A 20,220-nucleotide genomic window follows, 5' to 3' on the forward strand; every position below is an offset into this window, starting at 1 on the left:
AGCAGGGCAGTAGGAACTGATACAGCGGGGCAGTGGGATCAGTGTAGGTACAGGGCTGTGGGGAGACACAGAGCATCATAACCTTGTCAAAAATCGAAGTACGGTACGGGCACGATCTATCCACATTTGTGTGCTTGTCGGCTGGCTGATGGTTGTAAAATTAGACCTTGAGTGGATTTACACTCTTCTATTATCCTTTTGTGTTTTTCTCTTCCATTATTAATGACGTAGCCAGTACAATAAAGGCATGATGACTTTGCTACTAATTTCAATTATTTATTTGCAGCTTTTCAACCTTTTTAGTTAGACATTGCATTTGAAAAGTTTGCCTTCTACTTCTGTTTCTATTCTGGTGATGTGCGTGGGATCACTGATGACTAGATCATTTAATTTGGCCTAGCAGTAGCCAGACTATTAGCATCGTGTTTGGTCTGGAGCTTCAGAAGGGAAGGGTGAAGTCAGGTGGAGCGATAGTCATGGGGCACTCGATGGTCACGGGAACAGATAGGAGACTCTTCAGCCACAAAATAGACTCCAGGATATTGTGTTGCCTCCCAGGTGATCAGGTCCAGGGTGTTCTTTAGGGGGAGGGTAAACAGCAAGAGGTCATTGTTTATGTAGGCAGGAGTGGGTTAGGGGTTCTACAAAGTAAGTTTAGGGAGTTAGAAAAGATGCTGAAAGAGGACCTCCAAGGTGGTAATCTCTGGATTACTCCTGGTGCCATGATCGAGGGAAGGTCAGAACAGGAAGATTGAAAAGATAGGCAGGTAAGCAGAGAGGGTGGTGTGGGTTTGTTGGTAAGCAACAACATTAAATCATTAGAAAGAAGTGACGTATTGTGGGTTGAATTAAGGAAAAAAAAGACACTGTTGGCAGTTATATACAGTCTTCCAAACAGTGGGCAGGATATGGAAACCAAATTACAACAGCAAATGGAAAAGGTGTGTCAGAGGCAGTGGTAGTCACAGGGGATTTTAACATGCAAGTAGATTGGGAAGATGAGGTTGGGACTGGATCTCGAGAGAGAGAGAGAGAGAATTAGTCGGAAGCCTATGAGACGGCTTTTCAGAGCAACTTGTTAATGAGCCCGCTCGGATTCGGTTAAGGTAATGTGTACTGCATCGGAGGTGATTAGAGTAAAGGGACTACTGGGGGCCGTGATCCCAATATAATTGAGTTCAATTTGAGATTTAACAAGGAGAAACTAAAAGTCAGGTATGTCAGTATTTCAGTGGAGTAATTACAGTGGCATGAGGGAGGAACAGGCCAAAGTAGATCGGAAGGGGGCACTAGTCAGGAAGATGGCAGAGCAGCAATGAATAAGTTTCTGGAAGAAATGAGGAAGATGCAAGATAAATGCATACCAAATAAGAGGAAATATTCAAATGGAACCATGAACGGATAACTGGCTGACGAGGGAAGTGAAAGCCAATGTAAAAGCAAAAGAGAGGTCATACAAGGAAGCAAAAATTATTAGAAAGATAGAGGTTGGGAAGTTTTTAAGTAATTACCTGCCTGGGGAGAATCTGTGGTCAGGATGACTGATCTCCCAGGATGAGGCTATCTCATTGCACTTTGGGTGTGCTGATGCCAGCGATGTCCCCAAATGTGGGCTATTTGACCAAAATTTGTAGTAGTGTTTGCGCTCGGGGCAGCACAGTTAAAATTGTGGTTAATGGAACACTGTTGCAGCACCAGTGACCTGGACCAAGGTTTGAATCCTGGTGCTGTCTGTAAGGGGTTTGTACATTCTCCCTATATCTGTGTGGGTTTACTCCGGGTGCTATGGTTTCCTCCCACTTTTCAAAGCATTCCTGGGGTTGTTGGGTGGCACGGGTTTGTGGGCTAATAGGGCCTATTACTGTGCTCGTCTAGATGTAAATTTAAAATGTTAAAACTTGCAGAAGGTAACTTTAAAAAAAACTCATAAGGAAAATATGAAAGTAGCAAATGATATGAGAGAATACAGAACATTTCAAGTATATAAAGAGTAAAAGAGGAGAGAGTTGAGAGAGGACCATTGAAAAATGGCGCTGGAGAACTAATAATGGGAGACAAGGAGATAGAAGAGGAACTAAAGAAGTATTTTGTATCAGTCTTCTCTGTGGAAGACATTAGCAGTGTGCCAGATGTCGAAGGGTATCCAGGAACTGAAGTGAGTGCATACACTTTTTTGAGGGAGAAGATGCTTAGAACACTGAATGGTCTGAGAGTGGGCAAGTCTCCTGGACCAGATTGATTCCACACTAAGGTTCTGAAAGAAGTAGCAGTAGAGAGTGTGGAGACATTGGTAATTACCTTTCAGGAATTATTAGATTCTGATAGGGTCCTGGAGGACCAGAAAATCACAAATGTCATCCTACTGCTCAAGAAGGGAGGGAGGCAGCGGAAAGGAAATTATAGACTGGTTCGCCTGACATCAGTGGTTGGGAAGATGTTGGAGTCAATTGTCAAGTTTGATATTATAGAGTACTTGGAGGCAAAATCAGTAAAAGCCTGCATGGTTTCCTTAAGGGAAAAATCTTGGTTGACAATCTTATTGATGAAGGAAATGCAGTGGGAGTTGTGTATTTGGATTTTCAAGAGGTATTTCACAAGGTGCTGCACATGAGGCTATTTAACTAGATGAGAGCCCATGGATTAACAGGAAATGTTCTAAGGTGGGTGGAGCATTGTCTGACCAGCAGGAAGCAGAGCATCAGAATACAGGAATCCTATTCCAGTGGGCTGCTGGTGTGTTTCACAGGGGTTGGTGTTGGGGCAGGTTTTTATGATGAGGATTATGAAATGGATGGCTTTGTGGACAAGTTAGCAGATGATGCAAAAGTAGGTGGAAGAGCAGTTGTGCTGAGGAAACAGGCTGCAGGAGGATTTGGACAGATTAAGAGAATGGGCAGAGAAGTAGCAAGTGAAATACAATGTCAGAAAGTGTGTGGTCATGCACTTTGGTAGAAAAAAATAAACAGGCAGCTATTTTTTTTTTAATGAAGAGAAAATTGAAAATATCTAGATGCAAATAGGAGCTGGAGCACTCATGCAGAATAGCCTGAAGGTAAATGGTGGTGAATAAGGCAAATGCAATGCAGGCATTTATTTCAAGAGGAATAGAATATCAGAGCAGGGATGTGATCTTGAGGCTTTATAAGGCACTGGTGAGACCACACGGAGTATTGTGAGCAGTTTTAGGCTCCTCATTTAAGAAGGGTTGTGCTGATATTGGAGAGGGTTCAGAGCAGGCTCACAAAAATGATTGCAGGAATGAAAAGGTTACCACACAAGGACCATTTGATGGCTCTTGGCCTGTACTCGAAGGGATTTAAGAGAATAAAAGGGGATCTCATTGAAACATTTTGAATTTAAGGTGTGGACAGAGTAGATGTAGAAAGACTGTTTTCCATTGTTGGAGAGTCTGGGACAAGAGAGCATTGAAGGGTATCAGGTTGAATATAGATGCAGGGGAATTTATTTAACAAGAAAATGGTAAATCTGTGGAATTTGTTGCCACAGGCAGTTGTGGAGGCCAGGTCATTGGGTGTATTTAAGACTGTAATGAATGGGCTCATGATTAGCCAACGTTGAGGGGAAGAAGGGCTGACAGTGAGGAAAATGGATCAGCTCCTGAATAAATGGTGGGGCAGATTAGGTGGACTGAATAGCCTATTTCTGCTCCTATGTCTTATGATCTTACTAATATGAACATGGATTACTCTCAACAGATCTGTACCTTGATGGCCCAACACCTAATGATGTCACATTTAAATGTTCCCGTAATGAGTATCCATCACAGTTTGGCATATGGAATGAGAAAGGTTCTGAGTAAATGATTTCTTCTCATCCTAGACTTTAGTGAAGGATTCTGAGATTGTCTGTCCTGTCAATACATTAGATAACTTTCCATCCTGAAAAAAGGATCAATTTTGCTGTACTCCTTTATTTTAAAAAAAAACTTGTTTGATAAACTTGTTCCTTCAAATTCTTTACCCTGCGAATTATCGTGATGGTCTAATATGTAGCACAACATTGCAGCCTTTCTCCACCTTTGGAAATTGGTAGTTGTGAAGGACTTGGCCATACTAGAAATTGTAATTCAATAATATTTATTGTTAGAAGAGATGGAGTAGGTTATTCCACCATTTCTTAGTAGATGAACTGAACAAAATGAATGATGGTATTGTACAATTAAAACCATGAGCAAAAAATATAAATGGTGCTAAACCAATTCGATACCTTTTTATCAGGACCACAAGACCAGGAATAAGTAGATTCGTTGGTGCAGTCTAAAAGACACTAATAGAGATTGTGAAGACTTCTGATAAAAATTACTTGTCCAGCACAAAGGTTTTAGAAAATGCTGGTATATGTTGTGTGCCTGGCACAACAAAAATGTTTTCTCATTTCCTGCAAACTGGAACCTTGTGTGATTTTTGCAGCACTGTGAAGTCTCAGCACTCACCCCCCCCCCCCCCCCGAGGGTCCGACTGCCATCGGCTCTGGACAAGCTTTAAACGGCCTGTTACAGGAGCTAACAGTGGTTTCTTTTAAAATATGCTAATAAAATTAAAACCTTTATAGGGTAATTTGGTATTAAAATATTGTGATCTACTTTTAACAGCATCCACTCGTCAGTGCCAGATTCTTTTTGGGGTGGGGGGGTGAAATTGTCTTATACAAAGGGTATAACATTTGAGGTGGAAATTTGGGTTGTCCTTTCTGCTGGCATATACGTTACCCTAATTAACCTCCAACCCTTGTATATTTTGAAGGCTCTTTCTCCCCTTCCTCCCCATGCCCCACCTCCAGTAAACGATGATGTCGTCCTTGCTGTGCAATGAATAGCTTTCTGTCTTGTTGGTAAGTGCTTTGTTTTTAGGGGCAGTGACAATGAGTAAACCACCTGTAAGTTGAATGTGGTATTCTTCATTCTGTGTTCACCTTTGTTCCTCACCCCACTCCGTTTCCATAGACATCCACATTCTGTGTCCTTTTTCATGCAGCTGGCACAAGGACCTGATGGGCAGTTCCGAGGTTTTGCAGTCGTAGAATATGAAACTGCAGACAAAACAGAGGAACTGCAGCAGGCGCTGGATGGGATGTGGGTTGGAGGGAACCATGTTCGGGTTTCGTTTTGTGTGCCTGGACCCCCGGGACGAAGCATGCTTCCTGCATTGATCGCAGCTCAGGCAATGGTGAGTCATAACCAAATGTGCAGTTGAAATATCCATTTCAAACCTTGAATGACAGGCATAGGGGGAGGGAAACGGAGACCATAACAGTTATTTATTTAGTTTTTAAAGTCTAGTTCAATTTTGAACTTTCCATTGACTTCAGATTTATTGTCTGAGTATATACATGACATCACATACAACCTGAGTTATATGTAAACAAATAAAGAAATGTAAACAAACTGCAGTACAGAGAAGAAAGCAAAGTGTTAAAGTAAGAGTCCTTCAATAAGTCCCTGATTGAGATTGTTGTTGATCAGTCTGATGGTGGAGGGGGAGCAGCTGGTTCTGAACTTGGTCATGTGAGTTTCTGTGGCATCTATACCTCTTTGCTGATGGCAGCAGCTGCGTGGTGTGGATCCTTGATGATGTGTAAGGAATAGACTGAATGGGGAGGGAGGTGGAGATCATGTCAGTTATTAAAGAAGGGCCAGTTCAATCTTGGACTTTCCATTTGCTACTCATGACTTAGATTAGTCATTAAATGTTGTCTTCAGTAAAAACATAATGCTGGGAAAACTCAGCAGGTCACGCAGTGCACTGCTGAGTTTCTCCAGCATTATGTTTTTACTTCAATCATGGGGTTTGCAGACTTTTGTGTTTTACTCCCAAATGTTATGTTCATTCTTATCCTAGGCAATGAACCGTGGGAAAGGTCTTCTTCCAGAGCCTAATCCTGTGCAGATTCTGAACAGCCTCAATAATCCAGCAACGCTGCAGCTTCTCCTTAACCCATTAATCCACGGAGGAGCTGGTGGGCATCAGGGTGAGCAGCAGAATGCATGAGCTGCAGATGGATGTGTGTTTGTTGCTAACCACGATTTCAATGTTTGCAGTGTGGCAGGGTACAGAGATGAATTTTTACATTTAATTTCTACAAGGCAGTCTTTACTTATGCTGTCCAAAGGAAACATGGGATTTATATCATCCCATCCATTTGAAGCAGCTTGATTTTCCCCTTTAGACATGCAGTTCTATAATTCCTTGCTTTTCATTATCGTAAAATGCCAAATTGTGTTTCTGTTAATTCAAGTGCAGGGCTGAAATCAGTGTTGTTATTGGAAATGCCGTAACAGCTGACAGAGCACAGTTATGTTTTGCTGCTAATTCCCATTATTCAGCATTCCAAGATTGCCTTCACAATCCTTGGTCTGCTCTCCTTTCTCACCAACCACTCTCCGTATACCACTTTGTCATCCAACTGCAGAAGATCCAACACTTGGCCTTTGACTTCTTCCCTTCCCTTCCCAGTCTGGTCCTTCCAAGTGAAGCAGCAATTCACTTTCACTTCTGTGTATCACAATATGTTCAGTGTTCACAATATGGTCATCTACACTGGAGAAGCAAAACACAAATTGGACGATAGGTGTGCAGAGCACTTGCATTCACTCCACAAGGACAGAATTGTAGAAAATAGGGGCAGCATTAAACCATTCAGCTCTTAGAGTCTGCACTGCCATTCAGTATGATCATAGTTAATCAGATAACTTCAGTGCCCTATTCATGCTTTTGCTCCATATCCCTTGAGCATAAGGGCCACATCTAGCTCCTTTATGAATCTATCGAATTGAACTGGGCTCAACTTCCTGTGGTAGGGATTTCCACAAATTCTCAACTCTCTCGGTGTAGAAATTTCTCCTCGTTTTAGTCCTAAATAGCTTACCCTTTGACTATGAACCCCTTGTTCTGGATTTCATTTCCCTGACATCAGCAACATTCTTAATGCATCTAAACTGCCTAGTCCTATCAGAATAATATATTTCAATGAGATCCCTCTCATCCTTCTAAATTCTTTTGAGTTTCACCCTCATCTATCTAGTCTTTCTCCGCAAGTTCGTCTTGCTAGCCCAGGAATCGGTCTGATTAACCTTTGCTACAATCACTCCATAGCAAGAATATCCTTCTTCTAATTAGGAGACCAAAACTGTCCACAAGGAAGACTCTGAGTTTCCGGTTGCCTTCCAATTTAATTCTCTAGGCCTACTCTGACCTATTTGCTGGTATCCTGCTACACTCTAATGAGGGATCAGCATAAGCTTGAGGCACGTTATTTCCATTTTGACCATGAATCACAACAGCCATCTCTGCTGTAAGTCATCAGTAATTTTTTTTAAAGGCATACAGCATGGTAACAGGCCCTTCTGGCCCGTGCTGCCCTAATAACCCAATTAACCTATAACCCCTGAACGTTTTGGAAGGGTGGGAAAGAAACTGGTGCATCCCATGCAGACACTGGGAGGACATATAATCTGACACGGTGCTGAATGTGAATTCTGGTCGCTGGCATTGCAATAGTGTTGCACCACCCACACCGTGCCATGTTGGCTCATTTTTCTCTCTCGTTCCATTAGTGCAGCCTAACCTGCTGGACGTGTGCAGCAACCCTGTGTTTTGCAACTTTTTAATGATCCAATTGATTGAATATTCTATACAACTTATCTCAGCAGTCATTCAGATATGCAATATATTATTTGTCCCGTCCCTCTCGCCCCCAGCCAGCCTGCAGATGGTTTTCTTTATTCCCCAGTTCTGATAGCTTCTAACCTGAAACGCAAACTCTGATCCGCTTTCCATGGGTGCTGCCTCACAGGCGGAGTGTTTCCAGGATGTCTATAATGTTTTGTATTTCTAGTATCTGTGTTCGGTTTTCATTCTAGCAATGGTTTGTTTTGTTTAGGGATTCTAGGAGCAGCTCCTTCAATGCCTCTGTTGGGGAATCCTGGTTTAAGTGCCACCCTTCTGCAGATGATTTTGCAGAGCCAAAATCCAGCACAAGTCCCGGTAAATTACTTCCCTTCTGTACAGTTGATTATAAAAAGGCTAGATCAGGGGTGGCCAAACCATGGCTCACAAGCCACTTGCGGCTCTTTGGCATATAAATATGCACCTCGTGGAAAATACGTTGGCTGAGACAGGAATTGTACGTGGCTTGTAATTGTCTGCGGTTGGGGTGTTGGGCTCTCCGGTGGGCAGGTGGCTTGGGCCTAGTCGAGAGTCTGCTCATCCAAGCTCCTGAAGCTCTGAACGTCGCAGGTACCTGTGCGGTCAAAAGTAGGATGTGTGTGAGAGCTTTACCCTAAAATTTTACCCTAAAAATTGGTCCACAAAATTTGACTATTACACAGTATGTGTACTTTTTGGTTATTGAAACCAATACAAATTAACAGTTTAAAATCTACATACACAAGTAAATATTATTAGCTACATGTATGTCGTCATATATGAAATTTTTGTAACAAAATGTGCATTTAAGAGTAAAAATGTGTATGTAATATATTATGTCTTGTGGGTCCCAAACATTTGAAGTTTATCGTATGTGGCTCTTGTGTTAAGGAAGTTTGGCTACCCCTTGGCTAGGTGGTGCACTGATTACTTTGAAGGCACAAAACTTGAAGGCATTACATTTGTTGTAAGGCTTGGTGTTTACAGTAACTGCACTAGTATCTTTTTAAATCTACTTTTTTGTTCCAAATTAAAATTGTTTGGTTTAATCCCTTTTCCCATCGTTTTCACATTGTCCTCTCGTGTGCTTGAAATAGCTATTTCGTGATGCTCAGTCAAATGAGAAAAGTAAGCTCGAGTTCATTGAATGATTGTCTGGACTCATGTCATGGCTAAAATGTTTTGATTCACCAGGAGGGTAATTTGAGGATGAATGGAATTACTCAGATAAACTGGTTGGTAAGAGAAGCAACAAGAAAAATGGACAGTAGTTGCAATGCTGTTACTGCGCTAGCGACGTGTCTGTGTCTGTGTCTGTGTCTGTGTCTGTGTCTGTGTCTGTGTCTGTGTCTGTGTCTGTGTCTGTGTCTGTGTCTGTGTATATGTGTGTGTGTGGGTTTCCTCCAGGTGTTCCGGTTTCTACCCACCATTCAAAAACGTACCAAGGTTAAGGGTCAATTGGTATGTAATTGGGCGGCGTGGGCTAAAATGGCTTGTTGCCGTGCTGTATTGTCTGAATTTTTAAAAAAAATTCTATATCAGTTTAGACATCTGTGCTTTTCTACTATCTTGAGCTGTCGATGGAGAGCCTTATAGATTTGTCCATACTATTCATGAAGTCTCTCTATAACATGCATTAATCATTGCATCTCGTGCCCACTCATCATTGCAAAATTTTGAATTGGCCACATGACGGTTAAAGAAGAGAAATGAAAATGTATGTTGCAAATCTGGCCTAAGATTTCATTTCAAAATGCAACATAGTAACAGGCCCTTGTGGCCCATGAGTCTGTGCCATCCAATTTCACCCATGTAACCCAGTCAGTTCCATAAGTCTTAGCAATGTGGGAGGAAACCAGATGATCCAGAGGAAACCCATGTGGTCACATGGAGAGCGTATAGACATTATAGATTTGAATCCAGTTGCCGGCTCTGTATTCGCATTGCGCTTGGTGCTGGTGTAGCACTGCACTCTCTGCATGCTATTTGTTTAGCAACGCCCTAGTGAGTTGTGTGGTGACTGAATGGAAAAAATGTTACCCTTCAGCTGAAAAAAATATTCCTTAATAGGAGTTTACTTCATGTTGATTCTTCCTTTGACAAATGCCTAGTTTTTAAAAATCCCTTATGGGAAGTGATCAGACAGCTGCTTCTTTAGAGATTCAAGGACACAGCACAAGAAATAGAAGCAGCAGGAATTGGCCAAAACTCGTCTCGAGCTTGTTCCACATTCAGCAAAATCATGGTTGATCCTGCCTCTCCCTCGACCACCTACTTTCTTCTTCCCTCAGCCCTTGCTGTCTAAAAATCTATCTGAAGGTGATTTGCTGTAACATAGTTTGTTCTCTGCGATCCAAACTCACACCTTGCTTCCTAAACTTATTTCTCTGTGGAAGAGATTTCAGTTTGTTATATACCAGTAAATGTTCTGTTTGAAGTTAAGGATAAATTTTTAGGTATTTAATGCGGTGCATAAAATTATTGGTGGTTGTCAGATAATTAGCCAATCAGGCATTTGGTAGATAAAGTAGATGACAAGGAATGCCCATAGGAGCTGTGAAATGTCTGGCGAGTAGGATTAAAGAGAATACTAGCTCATTGGAGCATATGAGCTGCAAGAAGTTGGACAAACATGTTATTTTCTCTGAGGCCGAGGGGAGATATGATCGAGGTTTATAAAAATTAAAAGGATCATAGATTGGGTAGACAGAAACTTTCCCCCCCACTCCCACCATCTTTCTTCACAACCCCCCCCCCCCACCTCCTTTTCCGGAAGTAAAAATGTCAAAAATATTGTACTGAGATGTGAAAAGTTTAAAGGAGAGATGTGGGGCAAGTTTTTTTTTAAAACACAGATGCTTGAAATGGTGGAAATGGATACAATGGTAATGTTTTGGAGGCTTTTACATGGATGGTTGAGCATGCAGGGAATGGTAGGATATAGTTCACCAGCAGGAAGAAAAAAACTGCTTTGATTTGTAGCAGTTTAGTGTGGACATTGAGGGCCATAGGGCCTGTTCCTGTGCTGGACAATTTCAAATACAAATTTCAAGTATCTGCCTACCATGGGTAAAGATGCATTGTTCCAAAATATTAATGATTTAAAATTCCCTGTATTTGCTCTATATCCCTTTTTTTTGGATAAACATTGAAGTACAGCTCTTGCCCTGTTAACAAAGGCTTGTAAAGGATCCTTGTGCTCTGAATATTCTTCCTGCTGAAGCCACAATTAAAGTTTTCCTGTCAGATACCAGCTGCTGATGAGAATAGTGAGCAAGATGCCAGTCAATCTTCACCCTGTAGGGAGGCAGCAAAAGAAAAATAAATGTGCTTGTTGAAACCTATGTCATTCAACAAAAGGCCATTGGTCCCTGATGAAAGAGCACAGTTCCTCCTGAGTTTTAGTTCCATTTTGAACAGCTTGTTTATTTATCCTTCCCATTGACCCAATCAAATTTCTGACGAAGGACTCAGGCTGAAGCATTGATGGCCTTTTACTTTGGGTGCTGCGAGCCCTGCTAAGTTTCCCCAGCATTGTGTGTTGTGCACAACCCACCAAAAGATTGATAAATATTGTTTTTATGGTATTTAAACGATGGTCTGCAAATGGTTCCCTGCCCTTCATTGTAACAAACAAAACTATTAAATCTCAAATTTATTTAAATAAAACTCTGGTTTTATTCAAGTTTTCTGAAGCATTTGTTAATTGAGGGAGAGCTGTATATGCAAGGTTTCAGACTTGATACAAGTTCCTTCAACTTTCTACTCGGAGTTGTGATAAGGTGCCACTTTAAAAAGTATGAGTTGCACTATTGTGTTTGCGGAGCCAAATGTTGCAACTGGGTGCAGCCTTGTACCCTAAAGGAGAGCCACATGATTGTCACTGGACACTTGGTTTTGACAGCCTTGGACTCTTTCCTGTCGTTTCTCCCTTGGAACAGAGATTTGAAACAAATTAGTAGATCAACTAATTTGTATATAGTTAATGTTGGAATGTTGCCTAGTTAGAAAGGACTTGCTTAGCTTCATTCCATAAATATCCTCTGTTTTCTCAATTAGAATCCTAACATCAAATGAAGGTGCAATGCAGTTGTGTAGATCTGACCTTGAATAAGCTTTTTAATGTTTATTTGTGCTTGTGGGGTCAGAAACAACCATCTCTTCTTTGAATTTTGGTGAGATATAATCATGTGTAGGTTGTTGTCAGAATCTGCATTGAATGAAAGGATTAATGTTGAAATAAAATGTTAAAACCCTGAATGATTATAACCCTTGTGCTTCTATAGTTGTACAAAATTTAGGTGGTTTATACCTTTGATCATTCCCCAATAAAAATAATCTGATATACCATATACCTGTATGTTGGTGTTTGAATCCAAAACCAGGGCTCACCTTGTACGCCAAATATGAAATCTGAACCTTAACTGAGAAGTCTCAGGACTCCCCTGTGCCAAGTTTAAAATCCGAACCTTGACAGAGAAGACTCAGGGCTTCCCCCAAGCCAAGTATAAAATCTAGACCTTAACACTGAAGTCTCAGCATTGCCCCATGGGTCCATCAGTTTTGTACAGGCTTTAAACGGCCTGTTAAAGGAGCCGATAGTGGTTTATTTTAAAATAAAGTTTAAACCTTTACTGGATAATTTGCTTTTAAAATATTGTGAAAGCATCACTCCACTGTAGGTGCCAGACTTGGAGTAGACTGTTACAGCGAGTATCTCAAAACCTACATTTTAAGTGGAAATTCTAGGGTCGTCTTATACTCCAACATATAGAGTTACTTGACTATAACTTGATCAGGTAGCATGCTAACTTGTTGTACTTGCACCTTGAAGAGCTCACATCAAAACAGCTTTCTCACACAAGTTATGTGACTTTGATTTGCTGACTTACTGGAGCCCTTGTGGTGAATTTAATGGGATTACATTCCACACTGAAGGCTGTAGAGTAGCTTTGCTCAAAGGTTTTCTCCTGGAACAAAAGAGCTTGTCTCCCAAATGAAGCATGATGGATTGCATAGCAACACCACCAACTGCATGTAATTTTGTGAAATGGCCTTGCTTTATTAATGCCACTGAATGTTTGATGCAGTTCCAATTCATTCTGAATTCTGCACATCATCAAATTTATAGTGTATTTGCCTTTTTGCCCTAAAATGGCCATCGTTCACTAAAATACTAAATGGATGCAGTTGTTTCAATTCCAGAAATGTTAAGTGAATTGGCATAAAATGACTGTTCTTGCTGGGTGAATTGGGGATCACTGTTTTGCTCACTACTGCAGGGATGTAGATGAACTTTCTTGGAGGGGGGAAAAAACCAGCATACGCATTTCAGTCATTGCTTTTTTAACAGTGTCAGAGGAAAGAGGTTTTTGAATGTCTGTGTCAAAGAATAATAGAAATTTACTGCACAGGATAAGACTAATTCATTCCATTGTGAAATGAATGGATTTTTATGGCAATCTGGTAGTTTCATAATGACTATTATTGATACTTTTCAAGTTTCATATTTATTTGATTGAATTTAAATTCTCTAGTTGTTGTGGTCTCTCGGCCTCTAGACTATACTTTAACCACTTGTACCAAACTTGCTACTTCGTTTGTTTGTGTGTGTCTACACTTGCAGAAATATGGAGATGATTTATAAAACCATAAAAGCACATTAAAAATATAAATAAATAAATAGATAGATAGATAGAAAGATATATAGATACATACACACACACATATATATATATATAAAAAATCATGGAATAAATGGATATTAATATCTTCACTATTTGTTGCTTTCAGAATTCTTTAAACTTTGATTTACTTTTATTAGGTCCTGTTCACCGTGTTTTTTTTTCCCCCTCCCTCACCTATGGAATTTTGAAAGCTTTTTACTAATTTTTTTTCATGACTGATCTTTTCCTCTTCTGCTGCACCCTTCCCCCTTCCTCCTGTTTCCCTCTGCACTTGTGTCCTAGAATGCTTTGCTTGGGAACCCAGTTTTTCTGCAGAATCTGGTTTGGACCCAGCTGATGCAAAATAAGGAAAACCAGGCATTCCTCAATGTAAGTGCACCAGGTACAGATTGTCCTGCTAGGCTTTGCCTTTCTTAGTACATACTCACCAATTTTAACGTTACTGTCCTTTGTTTTCCTCTTTCATCTGGATAAAATGATGGCCAGCAGCTTGGTTTATTTTGATTGAGCATATGGGGCAGTTCCTAGGTGTGGCAAATTTATAAGGTTGATGGTTTGGAAATAAAAAAAACAGGCAGATGCTAGATTGTTGAAATAAAAATATAAAATGCATTGTACCAAAATGTTCATGATTTTAAATTCAGTGTTTTTGCTCTATATTCCTTTTTGTTTATTGACTTCTAACATCAGTTCTTGAAGGTTATTGGTTGCATGGAGATGGGATAAACACTGAAGAATGGCTTGTACAGGATCCTTGTGCTCTGAAAATTCAATTGCAGGTCATGCAGCTCCTGTGGAAAGAGAAATCAGCCATCTTTCTCTTCTACCCTCCACTTCTCACCTTCTTGCTCTTCTACTTTGCATATATAGTGCAACACCTACAGTGCCAATGACCAACCGGGGTTCAAATCTGGCCCTATCTGTTAGGAGTTTTTGTGTCCTCCTGGGTCTGTGTCGGTTTTCCCTGGGTGCTTTGGTTTCCTTCCACCCTTCAAAATGAACCGGGGGTTGTAGGTCATTTGGGTGTAGGGTCGAAAGAGCCTGTGCTGAATGTGTAAATTTTTAAAAAAAAATTATACTCTTCCCTGTTGGCCTGAGTCCCTTCCACTTCCTCTCTCCTCAACTTTTTAATCAGACATCTATCTGTTTTGCCATATTCCTGACAAAGGGCTTGGGCCTGAAAAGTTGATTGCCTTTTATTTCCCATGGATGATGTGTGACCTGCTGGGTTTTTCAGTACTTTTGTTATTTGTGTTGGTCTGTCGGGGTGCCTTTTAGCAACACACTCTGATACTGGTGCAGAAGTATTCAATGTTGTTTTTTTTTCAACAGAAAATCAAATTATTATGATTCCTAGTGAAATTATTTCAAGCAAAGCACATTTTGCTGCTTCCTTTCCTGCAGTCGTACAGCATTTTATTAAAATATAATGGCCTCCTTAGCATATGAAAAACATTTGTTTAGAAGATTGAGATTATCTCCAATCAAAGAATTTGAGAATTTCTCTGACTGAAGAATCAAGAAATAGAGGTTTCCTCTCAGTCAAGAAGTCAGCAATTGGAGGCTGAAGTTAGAGATTTATGTGGAGGGTGGGGAAGTCGTTGGAAATGCTGGTGGTCAAGAACCAACTGTAGTCCTTTAGCTCAGGAGATTGAATACCACCACCACTTATCTCTTGCTATTTTTCAGTTGCTGTCTTTTAACTGTATCTCCTTCATCTTGTGCCACTTGGATATCCCTTTAACATTGAATACAATCTGTCACAGTTTAAATAAAATGTTTTCAGCATGCTTTTTAACAGTTTTGTGTGTGAAATCTGATTCTGTGCTCATTCACATGAAATTGATGCAGAGAAGCCTTCAGGAGTCATGGTCTCCCCATTTCCTATTTTGGTCCCTAGTTATGCTCCAATCACCACATTGTATTGGCATAGAAATGAGTACCTGGTGTGTCAGAATGGTGTCACCAAACTTTTTTGATCCTGTTATTTGTACTTGAGTGTTGTGGCGGGTTATACAGTGACCTCCATCATGCTTGGGAGAAAAACACTTTTTTTTCCTTTATTTGCCCCTGTGCTCCACAGTTTTAAATTTGTAATCAAACAATCCATGTGTAATTAAGTGCACATTCCAGATTTTATTTATGGGTATTTGTGTACATTTTGGTTTGGCCATGTAGAAATCGCAGCACTTTAGATACATAGTTCCCTCATTTCAGGGCACCATAATGTTTGGAACATTTGGCTTCACAGGTGTTTATGAGTACTTGGGTGTGTTTAATTGCTTTATTGATACAGGTGTAAGGGAGCTCGGCTTGCTTCTCTGCTTTTGATCATCTTTGGAGTCTGTCTTTGCCATTTTTCAACATGAGATTAATGAAGCTGGAAAACAGGAATAAAACAGTAAATGACATCGCCCAAGCCCCAGGATTACTAAAAGCAACTATTTTGGACATCTTTAAGAACAAAGAGCATTCTGGTGAGCACAGTAATTGGAAAGGGACTGATCGACCAAGGAAAACCCCCACTGGTGATGACAGAAGAATTCTCATCATAATGAAGAAAAATCCCCAAATGCCTTTCTGACAGATCAAAGCACTCTTCAGGAGGCAGATGTGGAAGTATCAATGACTAACATCCACAGAAGACTTCATGAACTGAAATACAGATGCTACACTGCAAGGTGCAAACCACTAGTTAGCCACAGAAACAATGGCCAGATTATAGTATACCAAGAAGTATATAAAAGAGCTTTCAGGATAATGGAAAAAGGTCTTGTGGGCAGATGAGACCAAGATTAACCTGTATCAGACGAATGGCAAGAGCAAAGTATGGAGATATAAAGGAACTGACCAAGATCCAAAGCATACCACCTCATCTGTGAAACGTGGTGGGGTGTTATGGCCTGGGCATGTGTGGCTGCCACGGGTACTGACATACTTATTTTCATTGATGTAACTGCTGATGGCCAGTGGTAAAATGAATTCTGAGGTATATAGAAACATCTCCTCAAGTTTGAGCAAATGCCTCTAAACTCCTTGGACAGTGCTTCATCCGACAGCAAGACAACGATCCCAAACATACTTCTAAAGCAACAAAGGGAGTTTTTCAAAGCTTAAAAACTGGAAAATTCTTGAATGGTCAAGTCAGTCACCTGATCTAAATCCATTTGAGCATGCCTTCCATCTGCTGAAGAGAAAACGTAAGGGGACAAGTCCCCAAAACAAGCAGGAGCTGAAGATGGCTTAGCAGATCATCAATAGAGAGGATACTCAGCACCTGGTGATGTCTGAATCACAGACTTCAAGCAGTCATTGCATGCAGGGGATATGCAAAGTACTAAATATAATTTGCCCTCAGACAGCTCCAAGAAAAGTGCAGAGAACAAAACAAAGGACTCTACATCACCTTTGTTGACCTCACCAAAGCCTTCGACACCGTGAGCAGGAAAGGGCTTTGGCAAATACTAGAGCGCATCGGATGTCCCCCAAAGTTCCTCAACATGATTATCCAACTGCACGAAAACCAACAAGGTCGGGTCAGATACAGCAATGAGCTCTCTGAACCCTTCTCCATTAACAATGGCGTGAAGCAAGGCTGTGTTCTCGCACCAACCCTCTTTTCAATCTTCTTCAGCATGATGCTGAACCAAGCCATGAAAGACCCCAACAATGAAGACGCTGTTTACATCCGGTACCGCACGGATGGCAGTCTCTTCAATCTGAGGCGCCTGCAAGCTCACACCAAGACACAAGAGAAACTTGTCCGTGAACTACTCTTTGCAGATGATGCCGCTTTAGTTGCCCATTCAGAGCCAGCTCTTCAGCGCTTGACGTCCTGCTTTGCGGAAATTGCCAAAATGTTTGGCCTGGAAGTCAGCCTGAAGAAAACTGAGGTCCTCCATCAGCCAGCTCCCCACCATGACTACCAGCCCCCCCACATCTCCATCGGGCACACAAAACTCAAAACGGTCAACCAGTTTACCTATCTCGGCTGCACCATTTCATCAGATGCAAGGATCGACAATGAGATAGACAACAGACTCGCCAAGGCAAATAGCGCCTTTGGAAGACTACACAAAAGAGTCTGGAAAAACAACCAACTGAAAAACCTCACAAAGATAAGCGTATACAGAGCCGTTGTCATACCCACACTCCTGTTCGGCTCCGAATCATGGGTCCTCTACCGGCACCACCTACGGCTCCTAGAACGCTTCCACCAGCGTTGTCTCCGCTCCATCCTCAACATCCATTGGAGCGCTCACACCCCTAACGTCGAGGTACTCGAGATGGCAGAGGTCGACAGCATCGAGTCCACGCTGCTGAAGATCCAGCTGCGCTGGATGGGTCACGTCTCCAGAATGGAGGACCATCGCCTTCCCAAGATCGTATTATATGGCGAGCTCTCCACTGGCCACCGTGACAGAGGTGCACCAAAGAAAAGGTACAAGGACTGCCTAAAGAAATCTCTTGATGCCTGCCACATTGACCACCGCCAGTGGGCTGATAACGCCTCAAACCGTGCATCTTGGCGCCTCACAGTTTGGCGGGCAGCAGCCTCCTTTGAAGAAGACCGCAGAGCCCACCTCACTGACAAAAGGCAAAGGAGGAAAAACCCAACACCCAAACCCAACCAACCAATTTTCCCTTGCAACCGCTGCAATCGTGTCTGCCTGTCCCGCATCGGACTGGTCAGCCACAAACGAGCCTGCAGCTGACGTGGACTTTTTACCCCCTCCATAAATCTTCGTCCGCGAAGCCAAGCCAAAGAAATATAATTTCTTTAATATACATACCATTGCTATGTCCCAGATATTATGGTGCCCTGAAACGAGGTCAAACCAAAATGTACTCCAGTAACCTTGAATAAAATCTAGAATGTGCACTTTGATTACATGTAAATTGTTTGATGACAAATTTAAAACTGGAGCACAGGGGCAAATAAAGGAAAAAGTGTCTCTGTCCCAAACATTATGGAGGGCCCTGAATCTTGCACTCTTCCATTGATTTGTCAATGGGATTATTCTATAACCTGTTGGGTTTATTGCAGTGAAATCGAGTTGAGGAATTGAAATATTTAATTAGATGATCTGCAAATCAATTATGTTTCCATTTTGTTTCATGTTCCATAATTTGGCTCTTTGCCTAAATCCTTCTGGTGCCAAATGTGGCAGTGCACTGTGATCTTAAAGGCATGATTCCATTACTTGAAATGGAAAAGCTATGCATTTGAAACAATGTACTGGGATTAAGCAGTCATCCAATTTCATTAACACTCCTAAGATTTCTGCTGATTCATTGGTAATGGTTCCATCTGACAGACAGATGGCGCTGCAATTGAGCCCAGAATACACATGTAGTTGCAACAGGATGCTTCCAAGTCTGCAGCTCTGGCTGATTTTTATTTTTGGCCTTGAACAGCAAAATATGAACTGGAATTCTCACCTTGATGGGCAGCGCTAATTCCTGCCCTTCCTCACCTTCCCAGTGCTCGGCCATTTTATGGCAGTGCTCCATTCTGTCGTGAAAACCAAAGGTGTCAGTTCTGAACTGAAAGAATAATACAAAATGTTTTGAAAAGCTGGGTGATAAAGGAATGTTGAGCTCAGGCTTTCAAAGACTGGAAAATTGTACGTTCTCAGACTGAAGAGTAAGGCATTCCTACGGTGGCAGTTAGCGCAGCACCATTGGAGTGCCAGCAACCTGTGTTTGATTCCGGCGCTGTCTGTAAGGAGTGTGTTTGTTCTCCCTGTGTCTGCCTGAATTTCCGCCTTGTGCCCTCTTGCCCTTCAAAACATACGGGGATCATAGGTGAATTGTGGTACAGTATTTAGACAGCATGGGCTCATGGGCCCAAAGGGTCTGTTACTGAGCTGTATGTCTCAATAAAAATACAATTCAGAAATGCTGAGAAGAGGAGGAATTTGAATTGAGAGGGAGGGTCTGTAATTCTGATTTCAACCCATATTGCAAAGAGGGGAAATTCGTGTTAGCTTCCTTAAAATTCCTCAGCAATAATGATTTTAAAACAAACTTTCTCACTGCATCTTGACATGTAGCAATGAACTTGAACTAAAGATGGTGATGTTGCTGGGGAAGAGATTAGAAATTAGAGACTATAGTAAGAAAGATGCAATGTTAGATAAATCAGATGAGAGATGGCAGTTGGACTTGCTGTGATCTTATTCCAGTTATTGGTAGATTCAAAACAAATTGAAGAGAATTCAAGTACCTAATAGTATTTTGAGTTATGTGGATTTCACAGATATTTCTTTGGAAAGTTCCAGCCTTCAGCTTGGAGCGAAACTTGCGGGTGGGAAACTGATTTTTTTTAAAAAAAACATTGTTCAATGAATGCAGTCAGTTCCATTAACAATCTGGCATAGACTTGATGGGCTGAGTGGTGGCGTGAAGTGTACTGTTCCACGGTTCCGACTAAATAACAAGCAATCTTTGGACAGGTAAAAGTACGGAATTGTCAATGTATTTTTTTTTTTCAGAAGCCTGGAATTCTGGGTGAATCTCCTCTTACAGCTTTACAGCAAAATCCAGTTGGACTTGGAGGCCCACCACAACCAGGAAAAGGACTTCTGGGGAAATCACCCTCTGGTATGTCGAAATCTTAGAAGCCCAGGGTTTCCTCTTGTTTGGTTCTTGTAGGCCAATTCTTAATAGCATAAGAAATAGGAGCAGGAGTTGGCCATCTGGCCCCTTCAAGCCTGCTCTGCCATTCAATGAGATCATGGCTGATTTGATGTTGCTCTCATCTCAACTACCCTTAATTCCCCTACTTTGCAAAAAAAAAAATTTATCCAACTTTGTCTTAAATATTCTCTGCTTACATGGGCAGCGAACTCCACAGATTCACCACA

General features: G+C 41.4%; 1 protein-coding gene and 1 non-coding gene across 3 annotated transcripts in view; both read left to right on the forward strand.

Moving 5' to 3' along the window:
• Positions 1 to 20,220, forward strand: part of raver1 (ribonucleoprotein, PTB-binding 1) — a 71,265-nt gene that overhangs the window by 16,483 nt on the left and 34,562 nt on the right. Inside the window, exons 4-7 of one of the 2 annotated variants that reach the window (XM_069927441.1) lie at positions 4,995 to 5,186; positions 5,859 to 5,988; positions 7,900 to 8,003; positions 19,852 to 19,957. In XM_069927441.1, the coding sequence (XP_069783542.1) occupies positions 4,995 to 5,186; positions 5,859 to 5,988; positions 7,900 to 8,003; positions 19,852 to 19,957 (532 nt within the window). Of the gene's footprint in view, positions 1 to 4,994; positions 5,187 to 5,858; positions 5,989 to 7,899; positions 8,004 to 19,848; positions 19,958 to 20,220 lie in introns of both variants that reach the window. The other variant, XM_069927440.1, reaches the window with a different exon arrangement.
• Positions 1,504 to 1,661, forward strand: LOC138759651 (U1 spliceosomal RNA). The gene has a single exon (XR_011355005.1). It is a non-coding gene; the product is annotated as a U1 spliceosomal RNA (small nuclear RNA).

Source organism: Narcine bancroftii, chromosome 3, assembly GCF_036971445.1.
Source record: "Narcine bancroftii isolate sNarBan1 chromosome 3, sNarBan1.hap1, whole genome shotgun sequence".
Lineage (NCBI taxonomy): Eukaryota > Metazoa > Chordata > Chondrichthyes > Torpediniformes > Narcinidae > Narcine > Narcine bancroftii.